The 20000-nt window shown below is 47.8% G+C and overlaps 1 protein-coding gene across 4 annotated transcripts in view; it reads left to right on the plus strand.

Annotated features, from left to right (window-relative positions):
• The window catches only part of grid2ipa (glutamate receptor, ionotropic, delta 2 (Grid2) interacting protein, a), a 68126-nt gene that overhangs the window by 41576 nt on the left and 6550 nt on the right, over positions 1-20000 (plus strand). For 3 of the 4 annotated variants that reach the window (XM_042319215.1, XM_042319213.1, XM_042319212.1), the window contains exons 9-18: positions 460-768; positions 3272-3423; positions 3602-3745; positions 4010-4113; positions 4585-4732; positions 5603-5934; positions 13391-15691; positions 16238-16325; positions 16830-16919; positions 17104-17300. In XM_042319215.1, coding sequence (XP_042175149.1) covers positions 460-768; positions 3272-3423; positions 3602-3745; positions 4010-4113; positions 4585-4732; positions 5603-5934; positions 13391-15691; positions 16238-16325; positions 16830-16919; positions 17104-17300 — 3865 coding nt within the window. The remainder of the gene's footprint in view (positions 1-459; positions 769-3271; positions 3424-3601; positions 3746-4009; positions 4114-4584; positions 4733-5602; positions 5935-13390; positions 15692-16237; positions 16326-16829; positions 16920-17103; positions 17301-20000) is intronic. The other variant, XM_042319214.1, reaches the window with a different exon arrangement.

Raw genomic sequence — 20000 nt, forward strand, 5'->3', positions numbered from 1 at the left:
TAGTTTGTGGTAGGGACCAGAGCCTTAGATACTGTTGTATAGAGACTTCAATATAAGGTTTTGTTTCCGGGCGTTTTACTTGTTTCCATTAGAATGTGGTGTCCATGCTACTGTATAGGGATGTCTAGTACACTCTTAGAAAAAAATTGTTCCAAAACGGTTCTTTGGCTGTCCCCATAGGAGAATCCCCTTTTTGGTTCCAGGCAGAACCCTTTTTGGTTCTATGTAGAACTCTTTTGGGTTCATTATAGAACCCTCTGTTTAAAGGGTTCTACATGGAACTCAAAAGGGTTCTACCTGGAACCAAAACAGGTTCTTCAAAGGGTTCTCCTATGGGGACAGCCGAAGAACCATTTTAGGTTCTAGATAGCATCTTTTTTTCTAAGAGCGTAGTAGTGATCATGGTCGAGAGTCTGTAGTTTAATGACACTATCTCTGTATCTCTATATGTGTCTGAAGGAGTTGTTCCCATGAGAAGGTCGTCTCCATGCTACAGGGCAGCGGTGCCATGCCCACCCTGGTCGTGGAGGAAGGACCCCCCACCTTCACGCTAGCCGAGCCAGAGCAGCCAGGAGGGCCAGGTAGGGCATCCCCGGGTGGAGGCGTGCCCCGCTCCCCAGTGCTCAACTCCCTGCAGTGGGTGGCTGAGATCCTGCCTCCCTCTATCAGGGTCCAGGGGCGCACCTTCGGACAGCAGCTGGAGCACCTGCTCACCATCCAGGAGAGATACACCATCTGCAAGGCCCTTGAGAGCTTCTTCCAGCATAGGTGAGGGGGAGGGAGGGAAGGATAGGAAGGGAGGTAGAGGGGGAGGGAGGGAAGGAGGGGGAGGGGGGGAAGGATAGGAAGGGAGGTAGAGGGGGAGGGAGGGAAGGATAGGAAGGGAGGGAGGTAGAGGGGGAGGGAGGGAAGGATAGGAAGGGAGGTAGGAGGGAGGGAGGGAGGGAAGGATAGGAAATGAGGTAGAGGGGGAGGGAGGGAAGGATAGGAAGGGAGGTAGGTAGGGGGAGGGAGGGTAGGGAGGTAGAGAGGGAGGGAGGGAAGGATAGGACAGGAGGTAGAGGGGGAGGGAGGGAAGGATAGGAAGGGAGGTAGAGGGGGAGGGAGGGAGGGAGGGAGGTAGAGGGGGGTGAGGGAAGGATAGGAAGGGAGGTAGAGGGGGAGGGAGGGAGGTAAAGGGGGAGGGGGGAAGGATATGAAGGGAGGTAGAGGGGAGGGAGGGAGGGGAGGTAGAGGGGGAGGGTGGGAAGGATAGGAAGGGAGGTAGAGGGGGAGGGAGGGAAGGGAGGTAGGGGAGGGGAGGGAGGGAGGGAAGGAGGGAAGGATAGGAATGGAGGTAGAGGTGGAGTGAGGGAAGGATAGGAAGGGAGGTAGAGGGGGAGGGAGGGAAGGATAGGAAGGGAGGTAGAGGGGGAGGGAGGGAGGTAAAGGGGGAAGGGGGAAGGATATGAAGGGAGGTAGAGGGGAGGGAGGGAGGGGAGGTAGAGGGGGAGGGTGGAAAGGATAGGAAGGGAGGTAGAGGGGGAGGGAGGGAAGGGAGGTAGAGGGGGAGGGTGGGAAGGATAGGAAGGGAGGTAGAGGGGGAGGGAGGGAGGGACAGATAGGAATGGAGGTAGAGGTGGAGTGAGGGAAGGATAGGAAGGGAGGTAGAGGGGGAGGGAGGGAAGGATAGGAAGGGAAGGGGAGGGGAGGGGGGGGGGGGGGAGGGGGAAGGATAGGGGAGGTAGAGGGGGAGGGAGGGAAGGATAGGAAGGGGTAGGGGGGGGAGGGGGATGGAAGGGAGGTAGAGGGGGGAGGGAGGGAAGGATAGGAAGGGAGGGGAGGGAAGGATAGGGAGGGAGGGAAGGGAGGGTAGGGAGGTAGGGGGAGGGAGGGAAGGATAGGACAGGAGGTAGAGGGGGAGGGGGGAAGGAGTAGAGGGTAGGGAGGGGGTAGAGGGGGTGGGAAGGATAGGAAGGGAGGGAGGGAGGGGGAGGGAGGGAAGGATAGGAGGGAGGGAGGTAGGGAGGGGGGGAGGATAGGAAGGGAGATAGAGGGGGAGGGAGGAAGGGAGGTAGAGGGGGAGGGTGGGAAGGATAGGAAGGGAGGTAGAGGGGGAGGGAGGGAGGGGAAGGATAGGAATGGAGGTAGAGGGGGAGGGAGGGAAGGATAGGAAGGGAGGGAGGGGGGGGAGGGAGGGAAGGATAGGAAGGGAGGAGGTAGAGGTAGAGGGGGGGAGGGAAGGATAGGGGGGGAGGGAGGGAGGGAGGTAGAGGGGGAGGGTGGAAGGGGAAGGGGAGGTAGAGGGGGAGGGGGAGGAGGGGAGGGTGGGAAGGATAGGAAGGGAGGTAGAGGGGGAGGGAGGGAAGGATAGGTAGGAAGGGAGGTAGAGGGGGAGGAGGGAAGGATAGGAAGGAGGTAGAGGGGGAGGGAGGGAAGGATAGGAAGGGAGGTAGAGGGGGGGGGAGGGATGGAAGGGAGGTAGAGGGGGGGGGAGGGAGGGAAGGATAGGAAGGGAGGTAGAGGGGGAGGGAGGGAAGGAGGTAGAGGGGGTAGAGGGGGGTGAGGGAAGGATAGGAAAGGAGGTAGAGGGGGGGAGGGGGGGGAAGGATAGGAAAGGAGGTAGAGGGGGGGAGGGAAGGGGAAGGATAGGGGGAGGGGGAGGGAGGTAGAGGGGGAGAGGGGGAAGGATAGGAAAGGAGGTAGAGGGGAGGGTGGGAAGGATAGGAAGGGAGGGAGAGGGGGAGGGAGGGAAGGGGAAGGGAGGTAGAGGGGGGGAGGGGAGGAAGGAAGGGAGATAGAGGGGGAGGGAGGGAAGAAGAGGAAGGGAGGTAGAGGGGGAGGGTGGGAAGGATAGTAAGGGAGGGAGAGGGGGGGGAGGGAGGGAAGGATAGGAAGGGAGGGAGGTAGAGGGGGAGGGAGGGAAGGATAGGAAGGGAGATAGAGGGGGAGGAAGGGAAGAAGAGGAAGGGAGGTAGAGGGGGAGGGTGGGAAGGACAGGAAGTGAGGTAGAGGGGGAGGGTGGGAAGGATAGGAAGGGAGGTAGAGTGTGAGAAAGTGAGAGAAATCAGAGAAAGAAACTAAATATGTTGAGAGATTGAGAGTGAAAGAAGAGATAACCTACTGGTTTGAGAGAACATGGTACAGAAACTTCAGCCCTATAATTACGCTGTCTAGAGTAAGTTACCATCATTTTCTCTTTATGCAATGTTCTGTAAGACCACTGTGTTAGCATGACCAATTATTAGACAGCCAGAATACCCTAACCCTGCACCCTCCTACGTGGCGACAGGAATGTTGACACTCTGATTGTGGACGTGTTCCCGGTGTTGGACACGCCAGCCAAGCAGGTGATCTGGCGGTTTGTCTACCAGCTTCTGACCTACGAAGAGCAGGAGCACTGCCAGAGCAAGATTTCACGTTTCCTCGGTTACAAGGCTGCAGGTGGGTTGTGGGAAGTGTGGTTGTGTGTGTGCTTATGTGAGTAAATGTGATATCTACGTGTACATGTGTGATTTTGGTGGGTGTATGTGTAGATGTGAAAGACAACGTAAATTTGTGATTGTGCCAGTGTGTCTGCGTGTGTGTGTACACTGACATACGCACGCTGTGTGTATTCTAGCGCCAGCCCCCCCACCTGAGCCAGAGCCCGCCCCCGAGCCCCATCGCCGTAGCAGCTCCATGAGAGTGACAGGAACCGCCTACAGGGCCAGCATGCGTGGGCGGAGCTCTGACGACCTCATCATTGGCACTCACCTGGGGATGGGTACTTGCGTTTGTCTTTGTCCTTCATCATCATCTTCATCACCAGTAGAAGTAGCACCATCATTACTATCAGTGGCAATATCATCGTCATCATCATCGTCATTATTATCACCATCATCATCAGTATTGTCAGAAGTAGCATGAAATATATATTTCTGACACTAGGTGGAGCTTTTGCTTAAACCTACCCAGTCAAGTGAATGGGTATGGAGAAAGACATCTTTTTTTGGAATGCCTGAAACCTAATGCAGCATGTTTCCTGTAGGGATCCGTACTGATCCAGTGGAGATGGGGATGAGGCTGGCTCCAGGAGAGAGACAGTCAGGAGACGGGACGTCCCTCCCAGAGACCCCCAACAACCTCACCAACGTGGGTACCCAAGTGAGACTGAGAGAAGTGGTCCTGTGTGGCTCAGTCGGTAGAGCATGGCGCTTGCAACGCCAAGCATCGTGGGTTCGATTCCCGCTGGGGCCACCCATATGTAAAAGTAGTGGCCCCAGCCGACTTGTAAGTCGCTTTGGACAAAAGCGTCTGCTAAATGGGATATATTAGAATAAGGATGACTAAAACAGTGCTCACTAGTCCAGGTCTGCATCTTTTTCCTCTGGTCCAGCACTATAAAACACACTGGCTTCAATTACTCAAGAACCCAGTGAGTGGCTCATTAATTCAAGCAGGTGTGTCACTGTCAGACTGAAACAAAAGCCTGTACACTCATTGGCTCTTGGGAACTAGGACTAGTGACCACTGATCTAGGTTGTTTCCTCCTTCCTCTTATCTTCTGGCTTTTATCTCGTCTATCTGAGTCGTTATGAAAGGGCATATCTTCTCTCTGTCTAGCTGTCTGCGGTGTATGCTGAGCTGGAGAACGTGTACTCAGGGAAGAGGTCCAAGTCTCTGAAGGCTCGCGCTCCTCCTCCGGCGGACAGTCTGGTAGAGCTGGAGGTCCTCGAACACGCAGGCTCTCCGTCCATGCACGCTAACACAGGTATCTACTCCAACCGGTAACACTTTACTTGAAGTGTTGTTAATCATGACGCATCCAGGAAAATTTGGTTAAAATTACGTCATTAGGGCCTCTCGAGTGGCGCAGTGGTCTAAGGCTGTGCAACTAGAGATTCTGGGTTCGAGTCCAGGCTCTGTCGCAGCTGCCCGCGATCAGGAGACCCGTGGGGCGCGGCACAATTGGCCCAGCGTCGTCCGGGTTAGGGGAAGTCCTTGTCACCATCGTGCAACAGCGCCTTCTGTGGCGGGCCGGCGCAGTGCACGCTGACACGGTCGCCAGTTGTACCTCTGACACATTGGTGCGACTGGCTTCCGGGTTAAGTGGGCATTGTGTCAAGAAGCAGTGCGGCTTGGTTGGGTTGTGTTTCGGAGGATGCACGGCTCTCGACCTTCGCCTCTCCCGAGTCCGTATGGGAGTTGCAGCTATGAGACAAGACTGTAACTACCAATTGGATACCAGGAAATTGGGGAGAAAAAGGGGTAAAAAAAACATTACATTATTACAAACAGGTTGAAATCTGGTTAAAATAACGTCAATACAAACAGGTTGAAATCTGGTTAAAATAACATCATTACAAACAGGTTGAAATGTGAATTGCAGCTTGCCTGACACATGTAGTCTTCTAGTTTGAGTTGAGTCCACCTATCTCTCTGTTAGTCAGTGGAGTGTGAATATGTTCACAAACACTGGGTATAAAAACATCCAAACAAATAGTTAGAACAGCAGAAATGAATAGACCATGTATTGTGAATTAGCGTGATCTACACCCCTTGGTCAATAGAATAGTTAGATCAATGTAATGGTAGATGTTCTTCTCTACAGGAGCAGTGATGTCATTGTTCCTCTCCACAGGTAGCCGTAAGGGCCCCCCACCACCTCCCTCCGCCTGGCAGGAGCCCCTCCCTAGCCCCCCTGCCCCGGTCCAGTTCTACCCCCCAGGTCTCACCTCCCAGACCAGTGCCGAGTCCAACCCCTACATCAGCCTAGACAGCCCCCCTCCCTCGCCCCCCGACTACCCTGCCAGCCCACCCTCCCACGCCCGTCTCAATAAGAGGCGCTACACTTTCTCTCATCCGCCGCGCTCCTCTGATACAGACCGGTTCCTGGACGCACTGAGCGAACAGCTGGGTCAGAGGGTCGCCATTGTAGATGACTTCCTGTCACCCGAAAACGACTACGAGGAGGTAGGGTCGTATAGATGCACATCTGTATAGAGCATTATATGGTTGATTATGATATGTTTGACAAAGACAGCAAGCTGCTTGTCTTGCATGACTTAGTGATTACTTATATATACATATATATATACAGTTGAAGTCAGACGTTTACATACACTTAGGTTGGAGTCATTAAAACTCGTTTTTCAACCACTCCACAAATTTCTTGTTAACGAACTATAGTTTTAGCAAGTTGGTTAGGACGTCTACTTTGTGCATGACACAAGTAAGTTTTCCAACAGTTTTTAACGGACAGATTATTTCACTTATAATTCACTGTATCACAATTCCAGTGGGTCAGACATTTACATACACTAAGTTGACATACACTGTGCCTTTAAACAGCTTGGAAAATTCCAGAAAATTATGTCATGGCTTTAGAAGTTTCTGATAGGCTAATTGACATCCTTTGAGTCAATTGGAGGTGTACCTGTGGATGTATTTCAAGGCCTACCTTCAAACTCAGTGCCTCTTTGCTTGACATCATGGGAAAATCAATAGAAATCAGCCAAGACCTCAGAAAATAAATTCTAGACCTCTATAAGTCTGGTTCATCCTTGAGAGCAATTTCCAAACGCCTGAAGTTACCACGTTCATCTGTACAAACAATGGTACGCAAGTATAAACACCATGGGACCACGCAGCCGTCATACCGCTCAGGAACTAGACGCATTCTGTCTCCTAGAGATGAACGTACTTTGGTGCAAAAAGTGCAAATCAATCCCAGAACAACAGCAAAGGAGCTTGTGAAGATGCTGGAGGAAACAGGTACAAAAGTATCTATATCCACAGTCAAATGAGTACTATATCGACATAACGTGAAAGGCCGCTCAACAAGGAAGAAGCCACTGCTCCAAAACCCGCCATAAAAAAGCCAGACTACGGTTTGCAACTGCAAATGCGGACAAAGATCGTACTTTTTGGAGAAATGTCGTCTGGTCTGATGAAACAAAAATAGAACTGTTTGGCCATAATGACCATCGTTATGTTTGAAGGAAAAAGGGGGCGGCTTGCAAGCCGAAGAACACCATCCCAACCGTGAAGCACGGGGTGGCAGCATCATGTTGTGGGGGTGCTTTGCTGCAGGAGGGACTGGTGCACTTCACAAAATAGATGGCATCAAGTGGAAGGAAAACTTTGTGGCTATATTGAAGCAACATCTCAAGACATCAGTCAGGAAATTAAAGCTTGGTCGCAAATGGGTCTTCCAAATGAACAATGACCCCAAGCATACTTCCAAAGTTGTGGCAAAATGGCTTAAGGACAACAAAGTCAAGGTATTGGAGTGGCCATCACAAAGCCCTGACCTCAATCCCATAGAAAATTTGTGGGCAGAACTGAAAAAGCGTGTGCGAGCAAGGAGGCCTACAAACCTGACTCAGTTACACCAGCCCTGTCAAGGGGAATGGGCCAAAATTCACCCAACTTATTGTGGGAAGCTTGTGGAAGGCTATCCAAAACATTTGACCCAAGTTAAACAATTTAAAGGCAATGCTACCATATACTATGTATGTAAACTTCTGACCCACTGGGAACGTGATGAAAGAAATAAAAGCTGAAATAAATCATTCTCTCTACTATTATTCTGACATTTCACATTTTTAAAATAAAGTGGTGATCCTAACTGACCTAAAACAGGGAATTTTTACTTGGATTAAATGTCAGGAATTGTGAAAAACTGAGTTTAAATGTATTTAGCTAAGGTGTATGTAAACTTCTGACTTCTACTGTGTGTATATATATATATATATACACACACGTGTGTATATATATATGTGTGTATATACAGTGGGGAGAACAAGTATTTGACACACTGACGATTTTGCAGGTTTTCCTACTTACAAAGCATGTAGAGGTCTGTAATTTTTATTATAGGTACACTTCAACTGTGAGAGACGGAATCTAAAACAAAAATCCAGAAAATCACATTGTATGAATTTTAAGTAATTCATTTGCATTTTATTGCATGACATAAGTATTTGATCACCTACCAACCAGTAAGAATTCCGGCTCTCACAGACCTGTTAGTTTTTCTTTAAGAAGCCCTCCTGTTCTCCACTCATTACCTGTATTAACTGCACCTGTTTGAACTCGTTACCTGTATAAAAGACACCTGTCCACACACTCAATCAAACAGACTCCAACCTCTCCACAATGGCCAAGACCAGTGAGCTGTGTAAGGACATCAGGGATAAAATTGTAGACCTGCACAAGGCTGGGATGCGCTACAGGACAATAGGCAAGCAGCTTGGTGAGAAGGCAACAACTGTTGGCGCAATTATTAGAAAATGGAAGTTCAAGATGACGGTCAATCACCCTCGGTCTGGGGCTCCATGCAAGATCTCACCTCGTGGGGCATCAATGATCATGAGGAAGGTGAGGGATCAGCCCAGAACTACACGGCAGGACCTGGTCAATGACCTGAAGAGAGCTGGGACCACAGTCTCAAAGAAAACCATTAGTAACACACTACGCCGTCATGGATTAAAATCCTGCAGCGCACGCAAGGTCCCCCTGCTCAAGCCAGCACATGTCCAGGCCCTTCTGAAGTTTGCCAATGACCATCTGGATGATCCAGAGGAGGAATGAGAGAAGGTCATGTGGCGTGATGAGACACAAATAGAGGTTTTTGGTCTAAACTCCACTCGGCGTGTTTGGAGGAAGAAGAAGGATGAGTACAACCCCAAGAACACCATCCCAACCGTGAAGCATGGAGGTGGAAACATCATTCTTTGGGGATGCTTTTCTGCAAAGGGGACAGGACGACTGCACCGTATTGAGGGGAGGATTGATGGGGCCATGTATCGCGAGATCTTGGCCAACAACCTCCTTCCCTCAGTAAGAGCATTGAAGATGGGTCGTGGCTGGGTCTTCCAGCATGACAACGACCCGAAACACACAGCCAGGGCAACTAAGGAGTGGCTCCGTAAGAAACATCTCAAGGTCCTGGAGTGGCCTAGCCAGTCTCCAGACCGGAACCCAATAGAACATCTTTGGAGGGAGCTGAAAGTTCGTATTGCCCAGTGACAGCCCCGAAACCTGAAGGATCTGGAGAAGGTCTGTATGGAGGAGTGGGCCAAAATCCCTGCTGCAGTGTGTGCAAACCTGGTCAAGAACTACAGGAAATGTATGGTCTCTGTAATTGCAAACAAAGGTTTCTATACCAAATATTAAGTTCTGCTTTTATGATGTATTAAATACTTATGTCATGCAATAAAATGCAAATGAATTACTTAAAAATCATACAATGTGATTTTCTGGATTTTTGTTTTAGATTCCGTCTCTCACAGTTGAAGTGTACCTATGATAAAAATGTACAAACCTCTACATGCTTTGTAAGTAGGAAAACCTGCAAAATCGGCAGTGTATCAAATACTTGTTCTCCCCACTGTATGTGTGTGTATATATAAACAACAAACATAAAAACAAAAAATCTGTTTTAAGTGAGAAGTAGGCATTGGTTTGAAGCCGAAAAAGAAAGGAAATTCACAAACACATCAATGCCTACTCCACCCATGCTCTACCAAGGTTTTCCAGCACCACAATGCCTACTCCACCCATGCTCTACCAAGGTTTTCCAGCACACAGCTTTGACCTACTACTGTAGCTATGCTGGTCTATTTTACTTTAAAGAACGTGTATGCAGGTTTCTTAGGATTCAAACCTTCTCAAACATTCTAATTCATACTCTTAGAGGAGGTGCTCCCACAATAATGTGATTTGGGGCAGCAGGTAGTCTAGTGCTTAGAGCATTGGACAAGTAACCGAAAGGTTGCAAGATCGAATCCTTGAGCTGACAAGGTAATAATCTGTCGTTTTGCCCCTGAACAAGGCAGTTAACCCACTGTTCCTAGGCCGTCATTGAAAATAAGAATTTGTTCTTAATTGACTTGCCTAGTTAAATAAAGATAACATTTTTTTAAATGTGTACCGTGTACAGGTTAAAGTATTGGATTCTTCACACACCACACTAATCCCACTCCACTACCTTTTTAAGGTCCAAAATATTGGGAGAATGACACATTTTGTCATGTGACTTGTTCGTGTTACAAGGTCTCAAGTGTGAATGGGGAGCAGGTGTGTTAAATTTGGTGTCATCGCTCTCACACTCCCTCATACTGACTGGTCACTGGAAGTTCAACATGGTACCTCATGGCAAAGAACTCTCTGAGGATCTAAAAAAAATAATTGTTGCTCTACATAAAGATGGCCTGGGCTATAAGAAGATTGCCAAGACCCTGAAACTGAGCTGCAGCACAGTGGCCAAGACCATACAGCGGTTTAACTGGACAGGTTACACTCAGAACAGGCCTCGCCATGGTCGACCAAAGAAGTTGAGTGCACGTGCTCAGCGTCATATCCAGAGGTTGTCTTTGGGAAATAGACGTATGAGTGCTGCCAGCATTGCTGCAGAGGTTGAAGGGGTGGGGGGTCAGCCTGTCAGTGCTCAGACCATACGCCGTACACTGCATCAAATTGCTCTGCATGGCTGTCGTCCCAGAAGGAAGCCTCTTCTAAAGATGATGCACAAGAAAGCCCGCAAACAGATTGCTGAAGACAAGCAGACTAAGGACATGGATTACTGGAACCATGTCCTGTGGTCTGATGAGACCAAGATAAACTTATTTGGTTCAGATGGTGTCAAGCGTGTGTGGCGGCAACCAGGTGAGGAGTACAAAGACAAGTGTGTCTTGCCTACAGTCAAGCATGGTGGTGGGAGTGTCATGGTCTGGGGCTGCATGAGTGCTGTTGGCACTGGGGAGCTACAGTTCATTGAGGGAACCATGAATGCCAACATGTACTGTGACATACTGAAGCAGAGGATGATCCCCCTCCCTCCGGAGACTGGGCCGCAGGGCAGTATTCCAACATGTTAACGACCCCAAACACACCTCCAAGACGACCACTGCCTTGCTAAAGAAGCTGAGGGTAAAGGTGATAGACTGGCCAAGCATGTCTCCAGACATAAACCCTATTGAGCATCTGTGGGGCATCCTCAAACGGAAGGTGGAGGAGTACAAGGTCTCTAACATCCACCAGCTCCGTGATGTCGTCATGGAGGAGTGGAAGAGGACTCCAGTGGCAACCTGTGAAGCTCTGGTGAACTCCATGCCCAAGCGGTTTAAGGCAGTGCTGGAAAATGATGGTGGACACACAAAATATTGACACTTTGGGCCCAATTTGGACATTTTCACTTAGGGGTGTACTCACTTTTATTGCCCGCGGTTTAGACATTAATGGCTGTGTGTTGAGTTATTTTGAGGGGACAGCAAATTTACACTGTTATACAAGCTGCACACTCACTACTTTACATTGTAGCAGTGTCATTTCTTCAGTGTTGTCACATGAAAAGATATACTCAAATATTTACAAAAATGTGAGGGGTGTACTCACTTTTGTGATATACTGTATATATACTGAGTATACAAAACATTAAGAACACATGCTCTTTCAATTTCATAAACTGACCAGGTGAATCCAGGTGAAAGCTATAATCCCTAATGGGGCTGTTCCTAATGTTTGGTATACTCAGTGTGTGTATATACAGTACCAGTCAAAAGTATGGACATGTCTACTCGTTCAAGGGGTTTTCTTTATTTTTAATATTTTCTACATTGTAGAATAGTGAAGACATCACAACTATGAAATAACACATATGGAATCATGTATTAACAAAAAAAGTGTTAAATCAAAATGTATTTTATATTTGAGATTCTTCAAAGTAGTCACCCTTTGCCTTGATGACAGCTTTGCACACTATTGGCATTATCTCAACCAGATACACGTGGAATGCTTTTCCAACAGTCTTGAAGGAGTTCCCACATACACTACCGGTCCAACGTTTTTGAACACCTACTCATTCAAGGGTTTTTCTTGAGTTTTACTATTTTCTACATTGTAGAATAATATTGAAGACATCAAAACTATGAAATAACACATATGGAATCATGTAGTAACCAAAAAAACATAACAGACTTAAAGGAGTTCCCACATATGCTGAGCACTTGTTGGCTACCTTTCCTTCACTCTGCAGTCCGAGTCATCCCAAACCATCTCAATTTGATTGAGGTTGGGTGATTGTGGAGTCCTGGTCATCTGATGCAGCACTCTATCACTCTCCTTCTTGATAAAATAGCCCTTACTCAGCCTGGAGGTGTGTTGGGTCATTGTTCTGTTGAAAAACAGGGTTAGGGTAAGTCCAAACCAGATCGGATGGTGTATCGCTGCAGAATGCTGTGGTAGGCATGCTGGTTAAGTGTGCCTTAAAGTTCTTGACATTTTCCGTATTGAGTGACCATGTCTGAAAATAATGATGGACTGTCGTTTCTCTTTGCTTATTTGAGCTGTTCTTGCCATAATATGGACTTGGTAGGGCTATCTTCCGTAATGGGCTATCTTCTGTAATAGGGTAATCTTCTGTAATAGGGCTATCTTCTGTAACCCACCCTCCCCACACACACACCCACCTACCTTGTCACAGCACAACTGATTGGCTCAAACACATTATGAAGGAAAGAAATTCCACAAATTAACTTTTAAGAAAAAGGTCATCTGATGCAGCACTCCATCACTCTCCTTCTTACATAGCCTGGAGGTGTGTTGGGTCATTGTCCTGTTGAAAAACAAATGATAGTCCCAGTAAGCGCAAACTGGCGTATCGCTGCAGAATACTGTGGTAGCCATGCTGGTCAAGTGTTCCTTGAATTCTAAAAAAAAATCACTGACAGTGTCACCAGCAGAGCACCATCACACCTCCTCCTCAATGCTTCATGGTGGGAACCACACATGCGGAGATCATCCATTCACCTACTCTGCGTCTCACAAAGACACAGCGGTTAGAACCAAAAATCTCAAATTTGGACTCATCAGACCAAAGGACAGATTTCCACCAGTCCAATGTCCATTGCTCGTGTTTCAAAGTTCTTGCAATTTTCTGGATTGACTGACACCAGACCCAGGACAACAAATTATGTGAGACAAAACACTTATTTTTTTAATCATTTGAATTGCAAGTTACATTTTTTTCAAAAGACACCTTTTGAGTGTGGAAATGCTGTATAATTTTCTATAATTACCTTCTAGTTTAAAAACCAGAGAAATGTTTTTTTCTAAGCAACCTGCATAAACATTGTTTGAAGTACAATAGGCCAATATACTGTAGATACTGTGGTAGGTCAAAGCTATATGCTGGAAAACCTTGGTAGAGCATGGGTGGAGTAGGCATTGTGGTGCTCATGTGCATTTCTTTTTCGGCTTCAGGCCAATGCCTACTTCTCACTTAAAAGTTTGTTTTTCTGTTTTTAGTATATATCATTTGTGTGTTTCTATTAAGAAACTCTACCGTAAAGCACATACGACTATAAATTACACTGGATCAATGGCCCAAGCCTTAATGAATCTATGTGATTGGTGGTAATGCTAGGATGTTGTCCAGATGAGCTTCCCAGATGATGAGGATGAGGATGAGGAGGTGGAGGTGGATGATGAAGATGGAGATGGGGGTTTCATAATACCCCCTGAGCTGAGCAGCCCTAGCGAGTGCCAGGGCAGCAGCGGAGAGGACGCCTCTTCCCTCACCTACTCCTCCTCCTCCGAACACATACCCCCTCCCCCCATGACTCCCCCGCCACCTCCGCCCATCCAATTCAATGATCCTCCTCTACCCCCAAGCTATACCGCCACCCCTGAACAGTCTCCCAGAATACAACTGCCTTTCCGCCGCCACCAAGGGCCACCTCCGCCCCCTCCTCCTCGCTCCAACCCACCGCCCAAACGCCAGTCCATTCACAAGGTGCTTCCCACCCGGGAGGACCTGCTAGCCCACTCTGCAATGCAGGAACAAAATGCGTACCAGGAGCAACAAGCTTACCAGGAACAACAAGCTTACCAGGACCAACAAGCTTACCAGGACCAACAAGTGCAACAAGCGTACCAGGAGCGACAAGTGTACCAGGAGCAACGAGCATTCCAGAAGCAACAAGCGTTTCAGGAACAAAAAGCTTACCAGGAGCAACAAGCACAACAAGCGCACCAGGAGCGACAAGCGTACCAGGAACAACAAGCTTTCCAGGAGCAACAAGCACATCAAGCGCACCAGGAGCGACAAGCATTCCAGGAGCAACAAGCACATCAAGAACAACAAGCGTTACAGAAGCATCAATCATACCAGGAGCAACAAGCGTACCAGGAGCAAAGTATTTACCAGGGGCACCAGTCACTGCCTGCCCAGTCCTCGCACAAAGCACACCCTCTGCAGCAGCTTCACCAGTCCCTGCCCCCCCTCCCCTCTCCAGAGGCAGCCCACACCCATCCAGACCTCCCAAACCACCCAGAACCCTCACTCTACCAGATGCACCAAGCTCAACAACAGACTCGTCGTCAGAGCCGACGTCAGTCTCACTCAGCCACATCACCTCACAATCCCCCAGCCCATTCCCCTGTCCATCCAGATCAACAGAGTCAGTACTCGGAGGCAATCTATCAGAGTATTCATACACAGTCACATCACTCATCCATGGAGCGCCTTCAGCAAGCTCATCAGGTCCAGCAGCACCACTCCTCCATGGAGCTCCTTCACCAAGCTCAGCAGGTCCAGCAGCACCACTCCTCCATGGAGCTCCTTCACCAAGCTCATCAGGTCCAGCAGCACCACTCCTCCATGGAGCTCCTTCACCAAGCTCAGCAGGTCCAGCAGCACCACTCCTCCATGGAGCTCCTTCACCAAGCTCAGCAGGTCCAGCAGCACCACTCCTCCATGGAGCTCCTTCACCAAGCTCAGCAGGTCCAGCAGCACCACTCCTCCATGGAATTCCTTCACCAAGCTCAACAAGACCAGCAGCACCACTCGTCCATGGAGCTCCTTCACCAAGCTCATCGGGTCCAGCAGCACCACTCCTCCATGGAACTTCTTCACCAACCTCACCACTCATCCACAGAGCTCCTTCACCAAGCTCATCAGATCCAGCAGCACCTCTCATCCACGGAGCTCCTTCACCAAGCTCATCAGATCCACCAAGATCAGCCTGCATCACTACCCGTACATCTGGATCAGGAGATCCACCAGTCTCTTCAGAGCCATCAGACTCACCCATCTTCCCAGGCCAGCCACCAGGGTCAACAGACTCGTCAATCTCTCAAGTCTCATCGCACTCACCAGCCATCCCCCCAGCGTCCCCACTCCATCCAGCAGACTTACCACCACACTCCCCAGATCCAGCACATCCACCACCAGGTCCCTCCCCAGCCCACTCAGCCAGAGCTCCATCAGATCCACCTAATCCACCAGCCCATCCAGCAGCGCCACCACCCCCAGCCCACCCTGTCCACCTTCCAGCCCCTTCCACCCCACCAGCCCACCCTGTCCACCTTCCAGCCTCTGCCCCAACACCAACCCCACCAAACCCACCAGGTCCACCCCTCCAACCAGGGTCGTCCTCAGTCCCAGCCTTCTCAGCGGCTATTCAGTCAATCCCAGTCTCACCACCACTCCCACTCCCACCACCAACCCCAGCCCCAACCTCAGCCCAAGCAGCATTCCCAGTCCCAGAATAACTTGGACCAGTTGGGGAAACAGGAGCCCCCTCCTCCTCCGCCCCTGCCCCCTCCTGGAACCCCTCCTCCGCTGCCTCGCCCAGGCCTTCCGAGGATGGACTCCAATCATATGAGTGTAAAGAGGCTGCGCTGGGAACAGGTGGAGAACTCTGAGGGCACCATCTGGGGACAGGTGAGTTAGTCACATATTGGATAGAGGAGTTAGTCAGCATTGAAACAGGTGAGTTAGTCAGGATTGGGACAGGTATGTCAGCCACAGTTTGGACTGGAGTTAGTCAGGGTTTGGACAGGTGTGTTAGTCAGGGTGGGAAAGGTGAACTTTGTTAGGTGAAGTTGGATGGGGACAGGTAAGTTAGTCAGGATTGGGACAGGTATGTCAGCCACAGTTTGGACTGGAGTTAGTCAGGGTTTGGACAGGTGGGTTGGTCAGGGTTGCGACAGCTGAGTTAGTCAAGGTTGGGACAGGAGGTTAGTCAAGGTTAGAACAGGTGGGTTAGTCAGGGTTGCGACAGCTGAGTTAGTCAAGGTTGGGACAGGTATATAGTCAAGGTTAGAACAGGTGAGTTAGTCAGGGTTGGGTCAGGTTTTTTGATTTACAACAGTTCCGTAAAAAAAAAAAATAAGCAGTCAATTTCTGAAATGACAAGCATTAGCTTGAACTTAATGAGTAGACCGTGCATAATGTACATAATGCCTGTTTTTAATCTGGGTGTTGCAGTTGGGGGAGGATTCGGATTATGACAAACTGAATGACATGGTGAAGTATCTGGATCTGGAACTGCACTTTGGGACACAAAAGAACCCCAGTGAGTATAATGTGCCCACGTGTGTATGTGAACGTGGCTGTTTGTGTGTATACATGCATAATGCATATGTTAGTGTGCATACAGTATGTTTGCACATACTGTACGTGTGGAGGTTCCTTCCACAAAACCATGTACATACCACCACCAGTCAGTTCATGCCTAATGTGTCTAATATGAATACTTCTTCATCTTGAGCAATGTGTGTGAAGCCCACCATGGTTTTGATTTGCTTTTGATCAGTTGTCCCTCTGACGAATGACAGCAGCGTTACCACCATAGGCACTTCACTGACCCATTTAAGCCCAATACTTGAAATTATGTATTTAGAAATACAGTACATTGAAAATCCTGATATGGACATTTTCTGCTCCTTAGCAGTCTCTCTCTCCCTTGATCTTTGTCTTCCTTTCTGCCTCTCCCTCTCTGTGTCAATCACTTTGTCTTTCTGCCTCTTCTCATGTTTCTCTGTTTCCCTCATGTTTCCCACATGATGTTCTGTGTCAGTTTCTCTTCCAGACCCAGCCCCTCAGTCGGAGACCTTCAAGAAGAAAGACGTAGTTGAGATTCTGTCCCATAAGAAGGCCTACAACGCATGTAAGTATGAGAGTGGAGAACGCGAGGAGGACGCTACATTGTTCCAGGCTGTGTTACACTGCACTTCAGATCTTATGTTATTGTTCTAATATAGTCTGTGTTGACTGAAACCATGAGACTATGTTACACTGTTACTGTGGCCTCGGATATTTGACCCTTTGATCTCTTGACCCCTGACCTCCAGCCATCCTGATTGCCCACCTGAAGCTGTCCCCGGGCGAACTACGCCAGGTGCTGATGACCATGGCCACAGAGCGGCTGGAGCCGACCCACATCAAGCAGTTGCTGCTGTACGCCCCCGATGCAGAGGAGGTCAAGCAGTATGAACAGTACAGCGAGGACCCAGCCAAACTCAGCGAGCCTGACCAGTTTGTACTACAGGTACTGGGCCTAGACTGCAGGGAGAAGGCTCAGCAATTTAAAAAAAAAATGTCACCTTTATTTATCCAGATAGGCCAGTTGAGAACACGTTCTCATTTACAACTGCGACCTGGCCAAGATAAAGCAAAGCAGTGCGACACAAACAACACAGAGTTACACATGGAATAGACAAACGTACAGTCAAAGTTTGGGGGATCTTTATGGATGTATTTGTGTCATTTTGTTGTGGTATAATGTGGGTGAAAGTAGGAGTAGTAGTACTCAATGGTGTAAAGTACTTAAGTAAAAATACTTGAAAGTACTACATAAGTCGTTTTTTATATATTTGTACTTTACTTTACTATTTACAGTGCCTTGCGAAAATATTCGGCCCCCTTGAACTTTGCAACCTTTTGCCACATTTTAGGCTTCAAACATAAAGATATAAAACTGTATTTTTTTGTGAAGAATCAACAACAAGTGGGACACAATCATGAAGTGGAACGACATTTATTGCATATTTCAAACTTTTTTAACAAATCAAAAACTGAAAAATTGGGCGTGCAAAATTATTCAGCCCCCTTAAGTTAAGACTTTGTAGCGCCATTTTTTGCTGCGATTACAGCTGTAAGTCGCTTGGGGTATGTCTCTATCAGTTTTGCACATCGAGAGACTGAAATTTTTTCCCATTCCTCCTTGCAAAACAGCTCGAGCTCAGTGAGGTTGGATGGAGTGCATTTGTGAACAGCAGTTTTCAGTTCTTTCCACAGATTCTCGATTGGATTCAGGTCTGGACTTTGACTTGGCCATTCTAACACCTGGATATGTTTATTTTTGAACCATTCCATTGTAGATTTTGCTTTATGTTTTGGATCATTGTCTTGTTGGAAGACAAATCTCCGTCCCAGTCTCAGGTCTTTTGCAGACTCCATCAGGTTTTCTTCCAGAATGGTCCTGTATTTGGCTCCATCCATTTTCCCATCAATTTTGACCATCTTCCCTGTCCCTGCTGAAGAAAAGCAGGCCCAAACCATGATGCTGCCACCACCATGTTTGACAGTGGGGATGGTGTGTTCAGGGTGATGAGCTGTGTTGCTTTTACGCCAAACATAACGTTTTGCATTGTTGCCAAAAAGTTCAATTTTGGTTTCATCTGACCAGAGCACCTTCTTCCACATGTTTGGTGTGTCTCCCAGGTGGCTTGTGGCAAACTTTAAACGACACTTTTTATGGATATCTTTAAGAAATGGCTTTCTTCTTGCCACTCTTCCATAAAGGCCAGATTTGTGCAATATACGACTGATTGTTGTCCTATAGACAGAGTCTCCCACGTCAGCTGTAGATCTCTGCAGTTCATCCAGAGTGATCATTGGCCTCTTGGCTGCATCTCTGATCAGTCTTCTCCTTGTATGAGCTGAAAGTTAAGAGGGACAGCCAGGTCTTGGTAGATTTGCAGTGGTCTGATACTCCTTCCATTTCAATATTATCGCTTGCACAGTGCTCCTTGGGATGTTTAAAGCTTGGGAAATCTTTTTGTATCCAAATCCGGCTTTAAACTTCTTCACAACAGTATCTCGGACCTGCCTGGTGTGTTCCTTGTTCTTCATGATGCTCTCTGCGCTTTTAACGGACCTCTGAGACTATCACAGTGCAGGTGCATTTATACGGAGACTTGATTACACACAGGTGGATTGTATTTATCATCATTAGTCATTTAGGTCAACATTGGATCATTCAGAGATCCTCACTGAACTTCTGGAGAGAGTTTGCTGCACTGAAAGTAAAGGGGCTGAATAATTTTGCACGCCCAATTTTTCAGTTTTTGATTTGTTAAAAAAGTTTGAAATATCCAATAAATGTCGTTCCACTTCATGATTGTGTCCCACTTGTTGTTGATTCTTCACAAAAAAATACAGTTTTATATCTTTATGTTTGAAGCCTGAAATGTGGCAAAAGGTCGCAAAGTTCAAGGGGGCCGAATACTTTCGCAAGGCACTGTATATTTTTGACAACTTTTACTTTTACTTCACTACATTCCCAAAGAAAATAATGTACAGGAAAATAGTCTAATTCACACACACAACATCCCTGGTCATCCCTACTGCCTCTGGTCTGGTTTACTTTATATAAGGAATTTGAAGTGTATTTACACTTTTACTTTGAATTTTGATACTTAAGTATATTTTAGCAATGACATTTACTTTTGATACTGTTAGGTTCTAATTCTCAGAGTAAAAACACAATGGACACTATGAAAGCGCAAACTAAGTTTATTCTTCCCAGAGGATCAATACAGCTGCATTAGACAAAGACATTGTTCATACAAGCACTGATATTTAACCCTTCCTCCTAGTCCGAGTCTCCTCCTACACATCTGAACAAGCACTGATATTTAACCCTTTCTCCTAGGCTGAGTCTCCTCCTACACACCTGAACGAACATTGTATCTTTACTGATAAACTTTTCTTTCTCTCTTAACGTGACCTCACCTGACCTCGACCCCCTTCATCACTAATCCATGGCTCTCTCCCCTTGTCACTGCCTGCCACATGATCACGTTCCCTGCACTCAACACATTCCAAGCTTAATCGCAAACACCATATACCTTCCTCCTACAGACAACCATTAACTTCTGGTGTAGACCCTCTAAACCTAAGCACTCAATATTTCAATAGGATACCTGATAATTAACCCTATCCAAAGTTTAGGAGTTAGTACCCA

This window comes from Oncorhynchus tshawytscha, unplaced genomic scaffold (assembly GCF_018296145.1).
Source record: "Oncorhynchus tshawytscha isolate Ot180627B unplaced genomic scaffold, Otsh_v2.0 Un_scaffold_1341_pilon_pilon, whole genome shotgun sequence".
NCBI classification, from domain to species: Eukaryota; Metazoa; Chordata; class Actinopteri; order Salmoniformes; family Salmonidae; genus Oncorhynchus; species Oncorhynchus tshawytscha.